The sequence below is a fragment of the Ictidomys tridecemlineatus genome, chromosome X (genome assembly GCF_052094955.1).
Source record: "Ictidomys tridecemlineatus isolate mIctTri1 chromosome X, mIctTri1.hap1, whole genome shotgun sequence".
Taxonomy (NCBI): Eukaryota; Metazoa; Chordata; class Mammalia; order Rodentia; family Sciuridae; genus Ictidomys; species Ictidomys tridecemlineatus.
Genome location: NC_135493.1, coordinates 76625794 through 76641664, shown reverse-complemented (window position 1 = coordinate 76641664; position 15871 = coordinate 76625794). Strand labels below are relative to the sequence as shown.

The 15871-nt window shown below is 35.1% G+C and overlaps 1 protein-coding gene and 1 non-coding gene across 52 annotated transcripts in view; both read left to right on the top strand.

The window, feature by feature from the left end:
* Positions 1–15871, top strand: part of LOC101960618 (uncharacterized) — a 401529-nt gene that overhangs the window by 246244 nt on the left and 139414 nt on the right. The window lies entirely within an intron of this gene.
* LOC101968875 (phosphorylase b kinase regulatory subunit alpha, skeletal muscle isoform) overlaps positions 1–15871 on the top strand; it is a 65941-nt gene that overhangs the window by 6132 nt on the left and 43938 nt on the right. Inside the window, exons 3-4 of one of the 2 annotated variants that reach the window (XM_040281885.2) lie at positions 1316–1363; positions 3352–3520. In XM_040281885.2, coding sequence (XP_040137819.2) covers positions 1316–1363; positions 3352–3520 — 217 coding nt within the window. The remainder of the gene's footprint in view (positions 1–1315; positions 1364–3351; positions 3521–15871) is intronic. The other variant, XM_078033958.1, reaches the window with a different exon arrangement.

Below are 15871 nucleotides of genomic sequence, written 5' to 3'. Positions count from 1 at the left end.
GCTCAGTTCCTGTAGGGTGATTTTTGAGTTGTTGCTCTTGCTTGCAAATGAAAGATAGTTGATTCTTTCGATTTCTCTATAGAGTCCATTCTCTTTCCCTTCTGCTTCAACCCTAACCTAAACCCTTATCACCTAGTGTTGTGAAAACCATACTTACATTATGCTATTTCCATCCTTAACAGTCCTTTTCTAACTCTTTTTTTTCCCCTACAAGTAAAGTCTAAGTTGTCTTGGCTGGTCTTGAACCTGTGTACCTCCTGCCTCAGCCTCCCAATTAACTGGGATTACAGGCATGTACCATCATGCCCAGCTAGTAGATTAGTTTTCAGAGATGTCCTGAAGTCACCTCTGAGCCAGCATTCCCTGAGGTAACCTGGTTCAATTTCTTCTGGACTGCAAACCATAAAACTTCTTAAACAAATGGAGAAGCTGTTCAGTGCTGTGTTCTAAAACATATTGCCTACCCATGCTGCTACTCATGGGCCCTTCTGATTTCATGTAGTATACAGTTGTTGACAGAATTTAGGGATGTTGTGATTGGAAAACAAACTATTTTAGAAATTGTCAAGGTTTAGTAAGAGATACTGATGAGGAGGAGTTCATAGCCAGTCACAGTGGCACATGCCTATGGCAGGAAGATCACAAGTTTGAGGTTCAGCATGAGCAACTTAGTGAGACCCAGTCTCAAAATTAAAAAATGTTGGGGATGTAGCTCAGTAGCAGAGCACCCCTGGGTTCAATCCTCAGTATCACACTCCCCCCCACCAAAAGAGGACTTAAGAAGCCTATGACTTTTTTTTTCATGGAGAAGGAGTTGAGTCATACTAACAATTTCCCTTTATGCTTACTCTGAATTACAATTCATTCACTTTTTTAGGTAACATGTTCAGATAAACATTTCTATAGAAATTTAAGTTTTGGCTGGTTTAGAAAAGTCATATCGTGTGAAGCCTTTCTAGGTTATAAGATGTTTTAGAATATCTCCAGAGCTTTATGATTTCTTTTTAGTTGATTTGCCTTTTTCTCCAGGTGGAAGTAATGTCCTCTACTAGGATAGTTGACTTACTTTTACATAAATCTGTCATAGCATAGACTATTATTTTTTAACTTGAAGGCATCAGAAACTGTAGCTTTTGATTCCATTTTTAGCTGCAATCTGCCTTTCTGTGTACCTATAAAGTAAATGCCATGTGAATAGGAACCCAGGATAGGGTTACTTGTTCTCAAAAGGTCATGTACCAACTGCAGTTGCTGAGCAAGTGTTTTTCTCATCTAGGCATGTTTATAACAGTCTTGTTTCCATTTATTTCTGCAGAGTGTAGTGAAGCTGATGAGGGGACTGCTGCACTGCATGATCAGACAGGTATGAAGTTGCAAACAACTTGCTCCCTAATAAAAGCACATTGTAACAATATCTCTACCCCTTAGGGAATGTATATGGCTTTTTTTTCAACTTCACAAGTAGTATACTCTAATTTTAGAAAATTTGGAAAATCAATGAGAAAATGTCATCCGTAATCCCACCACCAGATTCCCTCCGAGATATTTCATTCCAATCTTTTTTTTTCTCCCTTCTATAAGGGATTTTTAAAAATGTGTTCCATCATTACTGTTCATGCAATTACATATACTGGGTAGAAGATGGTATAAGCCTAAAATCCCTCATCTGAACTCTTGGGGCCCTATCAATTTTAGAGTTAAGATTTTTTTCAGATCTTTAAAAGGTAGTGCAATACATATACCATATATTTATTTTATGCCTCCAGTGGATTCAGGACAGCACTGTTTAATCAAAAACATACCTCTGAAGGGAAAAATGCCTTTTCACATCAATTGGAATAAAGTCCAAAAATAGCTTTATGTCAATCTAAACCTGCACCAAATGAACTTTGATGCAAAACTTAAGTGAGATAGCCTTTCAAAGTGTTTTAGATTTTAGGAATGGATATAAAGAATTTTGAACTTCAATAATTTATAATTCCTGACCTTGAGTGAAGTTGAGCATTCTTTCATGTTTAGATGGAAAATTTGCAATTCCTTCCCTATAGGTCCTTTGCCTATCTTTCTTTTAGATTGCCTCTTTCTTGCCTACTGAGGAGTTTTTGTTCCTTTGTCACATGCATTGCAAACATTTTAACAATCTACTATTTGTCTTTTGAGTTTATGATATTTTCTTTGTACAAAAGTACTTTACTTAAAATTGTTTCATTTTAGATCTTAAAAAATGTTGCAGACATTGAACCTGACTTAATTTTCTAAAGATCAAAGTTATGTTTCATTAGAAGAATAATGGAGATCTAGATGGATAAAGTAATTGCTCGTAGACACACAACAAATCTAAAGTAGAAAGAAATTTATTCCATATTTCTGAACTTTCTTTTCAGTACTCTGTTTATTGGATAGTTATTATTTTCTTTTTCCCTATCTTTACTACTGTTTTTAAAATATGGACACAATATATTATTTATTTTATTTATTTTTATGTGGTGCGAGGATCAAACCTAGTGCCTCACACATACAAGGCAAGCACTCTGCTGCCGAGCCACATTATACTTTAAATATTTGAACTTTCTACTCTAATAAATAGTTTTAATGTCTCTAATTTCCAAACCATATTTAAGGTATAACAAGTAGTATCATATGTTATAAGCATAAATATTCAAATCTAAGTTTCAAGAACTAAGTCTTTCAGTTGTCCCTTGCCCAGTGTTTCTCATCTGAACTTTGTGTGTGTCTGAGTGTGTGTGGGGGATTGTGAGCTTGGATTGAACCCAGGGTCTCGTGTATGCTAATCACATACTCTGCCACTGAACTACCTCCCTGATCCCCATGTTTCCCTTCTGATCTCTAGTTTCAGCTTCTGTCATACCTGTCACTCTTTCTCTGACCAGTTCTTTTCATTACTACTTCAAAACATGTCCCCTTGACCTATTTTTTCTCAAAATCAATACCCTCCCACTTCCACACACCAGGTATCCCATTAGGAACAAATGTGTAAACTGAGTTATCTCTTACTAAGCTGTTCTTAATCAGAACATTTTGAATCTCATTTTATATCTATAATGTAGCAAAGCAACCATCTGAAGACTGAGAGGCAGTAAACAGGAAATAGGTGTTTTTGACTATTTGGCATTGTTTTCTAAATTGCCTAAAACTGAAAAATTAAATTGCCTAAATTGAAAAATAACAATAACGGACTTCCCCAATTATGGAAAAAGAAGTAACAGTGTATTTTAAATATTCATAATTGCCCAAAGACTGAGTACAATAATGTATGTTAGAGTATTACAGAAGTGTGGCATATAGGTTCATTTTTCTGAATATTCTTTTACTGTTTTTGTTTTATTTCAGGTGGATAAAGTAGAGTCCTTCAAGTATAGTCAGAGTACTAAGGATAGCCTTCATGCCAAGTACAATACCAAAACCTGTGCTACTGTAGTGGGTGATGACCAGTGGGGACACCTGCAGTTGGATGCTACCTCTGTGTACCTGCTCTTCTTAGCACAAATGACTGCCTCAGGTCAGTACAAGGAGAGAAGTAGTATAACTCCCTGAGCTTGGAGCACTTGCTCTGGCACACTTGGCTTCTCCAAAGGTATTGACCAAAAAAATAATATAGCTGTTGACATTGCTCAAAGAAGCATATTGGAAACAAATGACAGTTTGCAAATTTTATACAGATTCTTTGAGGACTAGTTAATGTTTTATTATATTGAGATATAATAAGTCTGGGGTACTAATTAATATTCTTTTGAAATGAGAACCAAGAAGTTTGAGGTAGATCTTCTTTAGATAGTTACTTTTATTATTTATTAATTCTTAGTTACCAGGAAATGGAAAGGAAGGGCTAGGTTTATTTATTGTTCTCATATTGTATGGATAAGCACCTACTGTACATACTCTTTATGAATGTTATGAAATACATCTATCTTTAGGGATCTACTTTATATTTACAGAATTGCCTTAGGGATCATAATCCATTTTTTATTGAATTATACACTCTTTTCAGGTGATTTTGCTGTTAGATTTAGTTACTTGACCTGAAAATGGAAAATGTAATAAATAATATAATTCCCTTAATTTATCCTACATTGGGAGGAGCAAGGAATCTCATTATATCAAGTATATGAATTTAATGAGACATTTGATGGATGATAGTGAGTCAGTTAATGTACTTCTCACAATACCATATTTTTGTATGTGTGGTGTGTAGGATGGAACTAAGAGCCCTGCAGGTACTAAGCAAGCACTGAACTATAACCCTAGAAATACCACATTTTTGACATTTCTTCTTATCTGATTACAGAGATCTCTAATACTAAGGTCATCCAAGGTAGGAATGCCCTCAGAATTCTTTTCTCCTTTTCTTGCAGAAACACATCTCTGGTGATAAACCCTTCTTCTTTTACTCTAGAACATATATCCCAGAGCCTGATTAATCTTCTCAAAATTATGAATTTGTTACCCACATAGTCTATCCTTTTGGAGGAAAATTTTTTTCTTGGATAAATATAAAATATTTAGGTTTTTGTTGTTGTTACTGAGATTGCACTCAGGGACACCTGACCACTGAGCCACATCCCTAGCCCTACTTTTGTATTTTATTTAGAAACAGGGTCTCAATGAGTTGCTTAGTGCCTCACTTTTGCTGAGGCTGGCTTTGAATTTGTTATCCTCCTGACTCAGCTTCCTGAGCCTCTGGGATTATAGGCATGCACCACTGCATCCAGCTAGTTTTATTTCTTTTAATAGAAATGCTATAATTTCTATTTTTATGTTTATTTTTTAATTTGGTACTGGAGATTTAACCCAGGGGTGGTATTCCACTAACTACATCTCCAGCACTTTTTATTATTTATTTTGAGACAGGGTTTCACTAAATTGTTTAGAAACTCACTAAATTGCTGAGGCTGGATTTGAATTTATGATCCTCCTGACTCAGCCTCCCCAGGGGCTGTGATAACAAGTGTGTACCCCCATGCCCAGCTCTAGTATTATTTTAATACCAACTCTGGAGTTATGTTTTGTTTTGTTGTTTTTTGCAAAGCAAACAGGTGGTTTTTCTTTTTTTCTTTTTTTTTTTTCTGGTACCAGGGATTGAACTCAGAGGCACTCTGCTACTAAGCCACATCCCCAGCCCTATTTTGTATTTTATTTAGAGACAGGGCCTCACTGAGTTGCTTAGTGCCTCTGTAAGTTACTGAGGCTGGCTTTGAACTCATGATCCTCCTGCCTCAGCCTCCAGAGCCACTGGGATTACAGGCATGCACCACTGCACCCAGCTGTGGTTTTTCATTTTGAGCTCAGAATAAAAACAGAAACATACTGAAAGGTTTATAAGAAAGTTTGTTGATTTCTGGTTTAACATTTGATTTTCAATGCACTCAGCTCACTTGATAGATTCTTGGAATAAGGTGGATGTTATTTGATCAGGTTTTTGATAAATAAATAGGAGTAAGAAATTCACAAGTAAAGGAATAGTATGAGTACCACATAGAAATTTGAAAGGTTCAGGGCATCAAAGTAAGGCTAGGTCTGTTCTATGTTTAGGGTGTAAGTCATGTCTGGAAAATGGCAAAATATGAAGCTAGAAAGTTGGGCCTAGCTATCTGAGGACAGGTAAATAGTTCTGACTTTAGTCTGCAATCAGTGGAAAAACATTCAATATAGATAAAGGAAGTTTCAAATGATTCACTCTAGTAGCAAGAAGGATAGATTGGGTTGGGGAATAAAATTAAGATGGAAAGCTTGAGAGGAAGTTAGTGAAATACTTTTAGCAAGAAGTGATTACAGAACCTTTGTTAGGCAGTTGCCTTGAAAATGGAAAGTGCTTAAGTGAGATATAATTGGTAGAGTATGAAAGTTCTTCATAGACTATTTAGTAATACTATGCATGTTTCTGAATACTTAATCTGAACCTTGGTTAAGACAGAATCTGACTGCAACTTACATAATGGTAGTATAAAGAGCTTCATGGATCTTCCCCCAGCAAAGCAATCACAAATGCTAAAAATTATTTTCAGAAAACTAACCCTTTTAAGTCACTGGAAATTGTCCAAAGGACATAGAACAAGTGGAGAAACTCTCCAGCAAACGTCCTAAATCTTGGTAAAAGCAGTGAGGAACTGTGGCTTCTGAGTCTCAATCTACTTCCTCCTCCACTCCAAATCAGCATGACAGAATTATTATTCAAGGTAGGTATAGCCAAAATCCAAATCCTCCTCTACTCTCAGCTCCAGATCAGTGCTACTGTATGTCTTTAAGAGAGGTAGATTGCCATAATTTCTCATCCTCCTCACTCATGTTTTAGAAGCTCTAGTCCAAGCAATGTCCTTGTTTAGAAGTCTGGTGCTCACCTCCTCTTCACTCCTAGCTCCTTGTAGAATGGAATCTTTTCCCTAGGCAGGGTAAGGGGAGAATACTAATCTCTGATTGCCTTCAGTCCACCTCTCTATTAGGACAGATGTTTAACACTGACTGGGAGAGAAAAGCTGAGAAGCTCATAGGCTACCACTCGTGCTTAGTACTCAGTTTGTAAAGAAGAAATATCACTCCAAAAGGTATGGACTACTGTTCTCACCAACAGTTCTGGACCACTGGCTTAGGGGGAAAGGCAAACTATAAGTACCAAACATCTTACCTCTTCCAAAGAGAACTGACTTTTTTGGAACAAGTGTGAGAAAGTTCAAGCCTAAGGGTGATTTCAAAAAACAATGTAGAATTTGATTCTAAGCAATAGAGAAGACTAGTTGCTCATTAAGAGTAATAAGCTAAACCAAAGAGTAGCTGAAAGTTTTAATAGAACCAAGTTTTAATAGAACCAAGGTAGGAGTCTTCCTAGTGTTGGAACAAGTCTCAAAGACTTGACTCAAAGATTACCTGAAGAGGGGCCTGAATTTAATTGGATGAGACTGTGATGCAATTTATAGGATATTGTACCAAAGAGTACAGAAATCAGTTGGAATCATTGGAGGCAGAAGCATAACATATTAAGAGACAGTCAATGAGTCACCTGCTAAAACACCATCTTCCCTGTGATAGTGCACCTGCCCAATTCCTCTGTGAGGATTATGAGAGGCTGCATACTATGGAGATAATAGATTTCACTAAAATAGTCCATCCAGGAAACTAAATAAATAAACAAAAATAAGAGAGAATAATGTATCAGTATCTAAAGTTCTCACAACATATTATCTAAAAATATCCATTTTCAACCAAAATTAATGAGACAGGCAAAGCAATAAGAAAGTATTAGCCATCCACAAGAAAAAACAGGTAATAGAAATTACCTTTGAAAGGGCACATATGTTGGATCTAGGAGACAAAGATTTTAAAATACTCATAAAATATTCACAAATCTGAAGGAAACGATGCTTGAGGAAAAAGCAATAGACCAACAGAGATTCAATCTCAAGGACAGAGAAAAAATCATTTAAAAAATGAATAGAAGACTGGGGTTGTGGCACAGTGGTAGAGCACTTGCCTTGCATGTGTGAAGCACTGGGTTCCATTCTCAGCACCGCATAAAAATAAATAAAATAAAGGTCCAACAACAACTAAAATAATTTTTTTAAAAAATGAATAGAACCTCAGAGAAGTGTAGAACATGGAAAAACCATGAAGTAAGCTTTACCAATTTTGTAGGCATCCTTCAGTACTGTCAGGTCAACAAGCAAAATTAGCTATTAAAACTATAAAACACTATATTAGTCTGCCATAACAGAATCCCACAGAATAAGTGGCATAAGCAACAAGAACTTATTTCCTCTCAGTTTTGGAGTTTCAAAGTCCAAGTTCAAGGATGGCAGAGTTGGATTCTGGTAAGACCTCTCTTCTTGGGTTGCAGATGACTGCCTTCTCACTATGTCCTCACATGGCCTTTTCTCTCAGTCTAGTCCCATACTGGAAATTGAACTCAGTGGTGCCCTATCACTGAGCTACATTTCCTGTCCTTTTTCTTTTTCTTTTTTTAAATTTTGAGACATGGTCTCACTAGCTTGCTAAGGCTGGCCTCAAAATTGCAATCCTTCACTCTCAAAATCCTGAGTTGCTGGGATTAAGTGCCCCCACATAGGATTTTCTGTGTGAGCATTCCTGGTGTCTTCCTCTTCTTATAATGATACAGGTCATATTAGATTAGGACAATACACCAAAATGGCCATATTTATCTCTTTAAGTACCCTACTGCCAAATACAGTCACATTGTCAGTTAGGGCTCAATATATGATTTGTGAGGGGGTGACATAATTCAGTCCATGATAAACACTTAAAGAAAATATAGGAGTAAATCTTTCTGATCTTGAGTTAGACAAAGTCCTCATAGATATGACACAAAAGCATAAATAGTTAAACTAAAGAAAAAATTGATAAATTGGTATTTGTTGAAATTAAGAACTTTTTATGCTTCAAAGGACTCCTTCAGGAAGTAAAAAAAAATAATCCATGACAGGAGAAAATAATTACAAATATATCTGATAAGGTACTTATATCTAGAAGAAAGAACTTGACAACTATTAAAAAGATTAATAACCTAATTCAAAATGGCCAAGATATTTGAATTGACATTTCTCCAAAGAAGATGTTCAAATAATCAATAAATACACAAAAAGACACTGAACATCATTAGTCAGTAGAAAAATGCAGATCGATACTACAATGAGATACTACTGCACACCCACTAGAATTACTGTGGCCAAAAACACAGATAATATCAAGTGTTGCTGGGGGTACACAGAAATGGGAGCCCTCATACACTGCTGACAAAAATTTACAATGGTATAGCCCCTTTGGAAAACAATCTAATAGTTCCTCAAAAAGTTAAAAAGAATTACCATATGATCCAGTAATTTTGCTTCTAAGTTCATGGATACCCAAGAGAAATTAAGACTTCAGAGCTAGGAATGTAGCACAGTGGTGGTTCTTGCCTAGCATACTCAAAGCCCTGGGTTCAATTCCTAGTACTGAAGAAAAAGCAAAAAGGAAAAAGAAAACATATGTTCATGCAAAAAGTTTATACATGAATATTCATAACAACATTATTTATGATAGCCAAAAATTAGAAACATCCCAAATGCCTATGAACTAATGATTGGATAAATAAAATGTGATTCATCTACACAACAGAATAAGTTTTAGCAATACAAAATAAAATACTGATACATGCCAAAACAGATAAACCTTGAAAATGTTTTGCTCAATGAAAGAACCCAGACAAAAAGGCCACTGATTACATGTTTTCATTTACGTAAGTGTTCAATGACGCAAATCTATAGAGACAGAAAGTAAATTAGTGACTACTTAGGCTATGAGGCAAGTATTGAAAGTAAATGGGGAAAAACTGCTAAGGGGTATAGGATTTCTTTTGTGGGTGATGAAAATGTTCTAAAATTAATCGTGCTGATGGTTTGCACAACTGTGCATACAAGAAAATTCATTAAATTATATATACTTAGAATGGGTAAGTTACATGGTATTTGAATTATTTCTTAAGCTGAATTTCTGTTTGTTTGGTTTGGTTTGGTTTGGTTGTAGTGGTGGGTTTTGTTTTGTTTTGTTTTGTACCATGGATTGAACCTAGGGGTGCTTTACCACTGAGTTACATCCCCAGCCCTTTTTGTTTTTATTTTGAGACAAAGTCTCACTAAGTTACTTAGAGCCTCACTAAATTGCTGAGGCTGGCTTTGAACTTATGATTCTCTTGAATGAGCCTCCAGAGTCACTGGGATTACAGGCATGCACCACTGCACCCGGCCTCAAGCTGTTTTTAAAAAATGAAGGAGAAACTAGGCACAGTAGTGCACAACCGTAATCCCAGCTACTTAGAAGGCCAAGTCAGGAGGATCTCAAGTTGGAGACCAGCCTGGGAAATTTAGTGAAAATGTCTCAAAATAAAAAAGGACTGGGAATATAGCTCAGTGATTGAGCTTTTGCCTAACATGCAAGAGGCCCTGGGTCTAATCCCCAGTACTGGAAAAAATGAAGGAGAAAGAGGCTTAATGTTAGGTAAATGCAGGTCAATCTATAAATTGAGTAGATTTAAGTTTAATCCATAGAACAAACTCTGTTCTTGGAGCCCCACATGCTTTAGAATGCTTTATGTAGCATAGTTGTCTTGGCCCAATCCAGCCTACCTCAGTTCATGTGTACTCACCTCTGCACTCTGGATTCAATAAGTTGTGCCTTAGATCTACAGAAGGGATAGGATCCAGAGGGCCTGTGCTTAGCGTCTTGTTTCAAGAGATTGGATTTCTTCCTTGGTTAACAAAATTGTTTAACATATTTTGAACATCTGCAGTTCAGTACTCTAATACTGTTCACTGTACTTTGTAAGATATGTTTAAGAATGCTAAGATATGGTTCTTTTCCTAAAATTTAGGTACACATTTATAATACAGAGTAGAAAATAAGTTCTTAAGAGCAAGAACTCTTAAATGCAGCTCTATAAAGTACAAAAGAAGGGAATCAATGATGGAATCACAGAGGAAATAGCAGTTGAACCAAGGCTTAAAAATACAGTTGGGTTTCAAGATGTCGAAAGGAGGGAAAGGCTATTTAATCAGAGAATATCATGAGCAAAGGGACAGATGGGAGAAATGTGTGGACTTTATACAGTATAGTGATTAGTTAGCTGTGATACTAAGAGATGATCAAGACCTGTTTCACATTTGCCTTCTCACAGTCTCTGTTCAATCATGTTGGTATATGAAAAATGACAAGATGAAGCTGTGAAGCTGATGTCCAGTGCCACTGTCTCTCTTTTTGTTGTATCCTTCTATTCAATAAGTTAAGGTTATTATTGCTACAAGAAAGATGTTTACTGCTGCAGCTACCCTGTACTGTGGTTGCTATTTTGACAGAACCATGAATCAGGAGAAGTTTACATTTTGATGGTACTAAATCATATAGTCCTTTTTAGTTCTAAAGTTATATAGCTCCAATTTAAAATATCTGTCAGTAGATAAAATGTTTATATAAAAAAATGTGAAAGCATAAAATTGCCAGAAATATTCATAGGATAAAATTATTTTACAAAATTTTCTGAGAAGGAAAATATACTACAGGGTGAGCATTTCTAATATGAAAAATTCAAAATCTAATATGTTCCAAAATCCAGAACTTTTTGAGTGTCAACATAATGCAACAAATGGAAAAGTTCACACTTAACCTCCTGTGAAAAACAGGTGGCAATCAAAATGTAGGCTGCTAAATATTGTAAAAAATTACATTCAGGCTTTGTATATAAGGTACATGAAACAAATGTGAAAGGCATATATGAAACAAATGAATATTGTGTTCAAACTTGTGTCCCTTCCCTGAGATATTTCATTATGTATGTGCAAATATTCCAAAATATGAAATCTGAAACACTTGTGGTCCAAAGCATTTCAGATAAAGTGGTACTCAACCTAAAAAAATCAAAATTCAAACAAGATACTTGGAATATATATGATGGGAAAAAGATTAATTTCCTTAATATTCATTAAAATATCAGTGACAGAAACGAAAAAGAATAGAAACTGTAGTTCTGTGTTAAGCTGTATATATCAATAAACCAGAAGGACCAGTAATTCAGTGGAATTCCATGAAGGATATGCCCAAACAGTTCTTTGGAAATGAAATATGAATGGCTTATACTAAAAGATTCAGTATCTTACTCATAATAAAAGAACTGCAAAATTAATCTAAAGGAATATTCTGTTTTGTATTTTTTAGAATAGGGCAAAGATCAAAATCTTTTTTTGCCATTTTAATTTTTTGTTTTTTCTTTTTTTCAATATTTTATTTTATATTTTAAATTTATATATGACAGTGGAATGCATTATAATTCATATTACATATATAAAGCACAATTTTTCATATCTCTAGTTGTATACAAAGTATATTCATACTAATTCATGTCTTTATACATGTACTTTGGATAATGATGTCCATCTCATTCCACCATCATTTCTAACCCCCTTACCCCTCCTTTTCCCTCTCACCTATCTAGAGTTCATCTATTCCTCCCTTGTTCCCTCTCCCTACCCCACTATGAATCAGGCTCTTTAAATCAGAGGGAACATTCTGCATTTGTTTTTTGGGATTGGCTAACTTCACTTACCATTATCTTCTCCAGATTCATCCATTTACTTGCAAATGCCATGATTTTATTCTCTTTTATTGCTGAGCAATATTCCATTGTGTACATATACCACATTTTTTTTATCCATTCCTCTACTGAAGGGCATCTAGGTTGGTTTCACAGTTTAGCTATTGTGAATTGTGTTGCTATAAACATTGATGTGCCTGTGTCCCTGTAGTATGCTGTTTTTAAGTCCTTTGGGTATAGACTGAGGAGAGGAATAGCTGGGTCAAATGGTGGTTCCATTCCTAGTTTTCCAAGGAATCTCCAAACTACTTTTCATATTGGCTGCACCAATTTGCAGTCCTACCAGCAGTGTATGAGTGTACCTTTTCCCCCATATCCTCACCAACACATTGTTGTTTGTATTCATAATAGCTGCCATTCTGACTGGAGTGAGATGAAATCTTACAATAGTTTTGATTTGCATTTCTATAATCGCTAGAGATGATGAGCATTTTTTTCATATATTTGTTGATTGATTGTATATCATTTTCTGAGAGGTATCTGTTTAGGTCCTTGGCCCATTTATTGATTGAGTTATTTGTTTTTTTGGTGTTTAGCTTTTTGAGTTCTTTATATATCCTAGAGATTAGTGCTCTATCTGATGTGTGAGGGGTAAAAATTTGCTTCCAAGAAGTATACTCTCTATTCACCTCACAGATTGTTTCTTTTGCTGAGAAGAAATTTTTAGTTTGAGTCCATCCCATTTATTGATTCTTAATTTTAATTCTTGCATTGTAGGAGTCCTATTAAGGAAGTTGGGGCCTTATCTGAAATGATGGAGATTGGGGCCTACTTTTTCTTCTATTAGATGCAGGGTCTCTAGTTTTTATTCCTAGGTCCTTGATCCACTTTTAGTTGAATTTTGTGCATAGTGAGAGATAGGGTTTTAATTTCATTTTGTTGCATATGGATTTCCAGTTTTCCCAGCACCATTTGTTGAAGAGGCTATCTTTTCTCCAATATATGTTTTTTGCACCTTTGTCTAATATAAGATAATTGTAATTTTGTAGGTTAGTCCCTGTGTCTTCTATTCTGTACCATTGGTCTACCAGTCTGTTTTGGTGGCAATACCATGCTGTTTTTGTTACTATTGCTCTGTAGTATAGTTTAAGGTCTAATTTAGTGATACCACCTGCTTCACTCTTCCTGCTAAGGATTGCTGTAGCTATTCTGGGTCTCTTATTTTTCCAGGTGAATTTCATGACTGCTTTTTCTATTTCTTTGGGGAATGCCATTGGGATTTTGATTGGCATTGCATTAAATCTGTATAGTGTTTTTGGTAGTATGGTCATTTTGATAATATTAACTCTGCCTATCTGGGGCTGAGGTTGTGGCTCAGTGGCAGAGCACTTGCCTCCCACATATAAGTCACTGGGTTGATCCGCAGCACCACATTAAAAATAAATTCACAAAATAAAGATATTGTGTTCATGTATAACTAAAGAAAAATTAAAAAAAATTCTGCCTATCCAAGAGCAAGATAAATCTTTCCATCTTCTAAGGTCTTCTTTGATTTCTTTCTTTAGGGTTCTGTAGTTTTCAATATATAGATCTTTCACCTCTTTCATTGATTCCCAAGTATTTTATTTTATTTTATTGAGGCTATTATAAATGGGGTAGTTTTCCTCATTTCCCTTTCTGAGGATTTGTCACTGATATACAGAAATGCATTTGATTTATGGGTGTTGATTTTATATCCTGCTACATTGCTGAATTCATTTATTAGTTCTAGAAGTTTTCTGGTGGAACATTTTGGATTTTCCCCCTGTAATCCCATCTATTCCTGAGACTGAGGCAAGAAGATAAAAAGTTTGATGCCATCTAGACCCTGTCTCAAAAAAGGAAATGTTTTATTAGTGTTTTATAGTTATACATACTATTGGGGTTCATTTTGACATAATTGTACAAGCATGGAGTATAATTTGTTCCACTTCAGTCCCCAGTACTTCCCCTTTCCTTTTCCTCCTCCCTCCCCCTGTTCCACTTCCTCTCCTCTACTGATCTTTTATTTTTTGTTAAAAGGCTGGACATATAGTTCAATGGTATAGCTCTTGCCCACTATGCACAATGCTCTTGATTTAGTTCCCAGTACCTGAAAAAAAGAGAAAGGAGAATGAAATATTTGACAACCTTTTTACATCATGCTTCTAAGAATGTTAGAAGAATTTTTTTCTTTTCCATTCCCAAGCTGCCCCCTCCTCCCCACCCTTTTTAGTTTTTTTTTTTTTTTTTTGGTAGGAGCAATTGAACCCAGAGACACTTAACCACTGAGCCATATCCCCAGCCCTATTTATTTATTTATTTGTTATTTTGAGACAGGGTCTCACTGAATTGCTTAGGGCCTCACTATGTTGCTGAGCCTGGCTTTGAACTTGTGATCCTCCTGCCCCAGCCACCCAAGTCACTGGGGTTTTAGGTGTGCACCACCATGCCTGGCTCCCAAGCACTTTTAAAAATGTATTTTTCCCCTAGACCTACTCACTGTAGATACACCCATTACTCAGAAAACTGCAAATTCTGAACTTGGTATAACATGACACAGCTGGTAGATATAATCATTTCCACTGAACCAACCTAATTTTGCTACAAAAGTGGATATAAAATTCTTGTTGAAATAGAATATTTTTCTATCAGGAAAATATGAGAAACTTTAACATTCAGCATCTACAATTAACACAATTTTCACATCTTCTTCCTGCTTATTTAAAGACCAGAAAGGGAAAAGCAAGCAGCCTTATTCTTCAATTCTGACATACTTTCTTAGTCTAAATAGAGCTTTAGACAATATGCATGCAGTAATATTTTTGTTACAAATGATGTATTTAAAATTTAATTGTTTATTTTATACATATAAACATTTTTAGCTCTCAGAATTTGATAGTTTTCTATAAAATTTTATGAAATATATCCTCCCATTTTCTACATTATTTAATGACTTTGCTTTTATATACAACTTTTTAAATTACATAAGTAGTACCTATTTATTATAGAATACTATAAAATTACAAAGATGTCTAAACAAGAAGAAAATAAGGCTACTTTGAATCTTGACACCAAAGAAAATGACTATAAACATCTTTCTAGTTTTTTTTTTCAGTTTTAGTTCTGTTTTGGTGGTGAAATGGGGGAGAAAAAGATTTTTTAGACAAAAAAAGTGGATCATATTTTTCATATTAGGAGGTAGTATAGCATTTGGTTTAGGAATTCAATCTCTAAAGTGAAACAGAAGTCTACAGTCAACTGAGTCATTGTTCCACTATTTATTAGTTATGTGAAATAGTTAATCACTCTAAATTTAATGGAGAAAATAGAGGTACCCATCTGTTAAGGTTGCTATAAAAATTATTCATGCAAACATTCCATATGTAATCTATAATTGTCTTTGAGTATCTTACATTTAGAATAACTGTAATTTTTACTCAAAATACAGCTTGAAGTTCTTAATATCATCATTTTATCCACTTTATATTTTGCTTAGTGTTTAGACTCCTTCACACTCTGTTTTGAAATAATTGTCTTTATCATTTTGTATATTTAAGTACATTATAAATTAGATACCTAAAGTATCAGGAATCAGAGTTTCTATAAAAACCTATAAATAATAGTTAAAATGTTTCCTGTTTCCTATTAAAATGCACTCACATCTCACTTAATTGGAGACTAGCCTAGGATTGATTTGTGATCTTTTCTTTTTTTATGGTTACAAATCAAAATGTCTTCTATTTTTTCCTAAGCCCAAGTGGA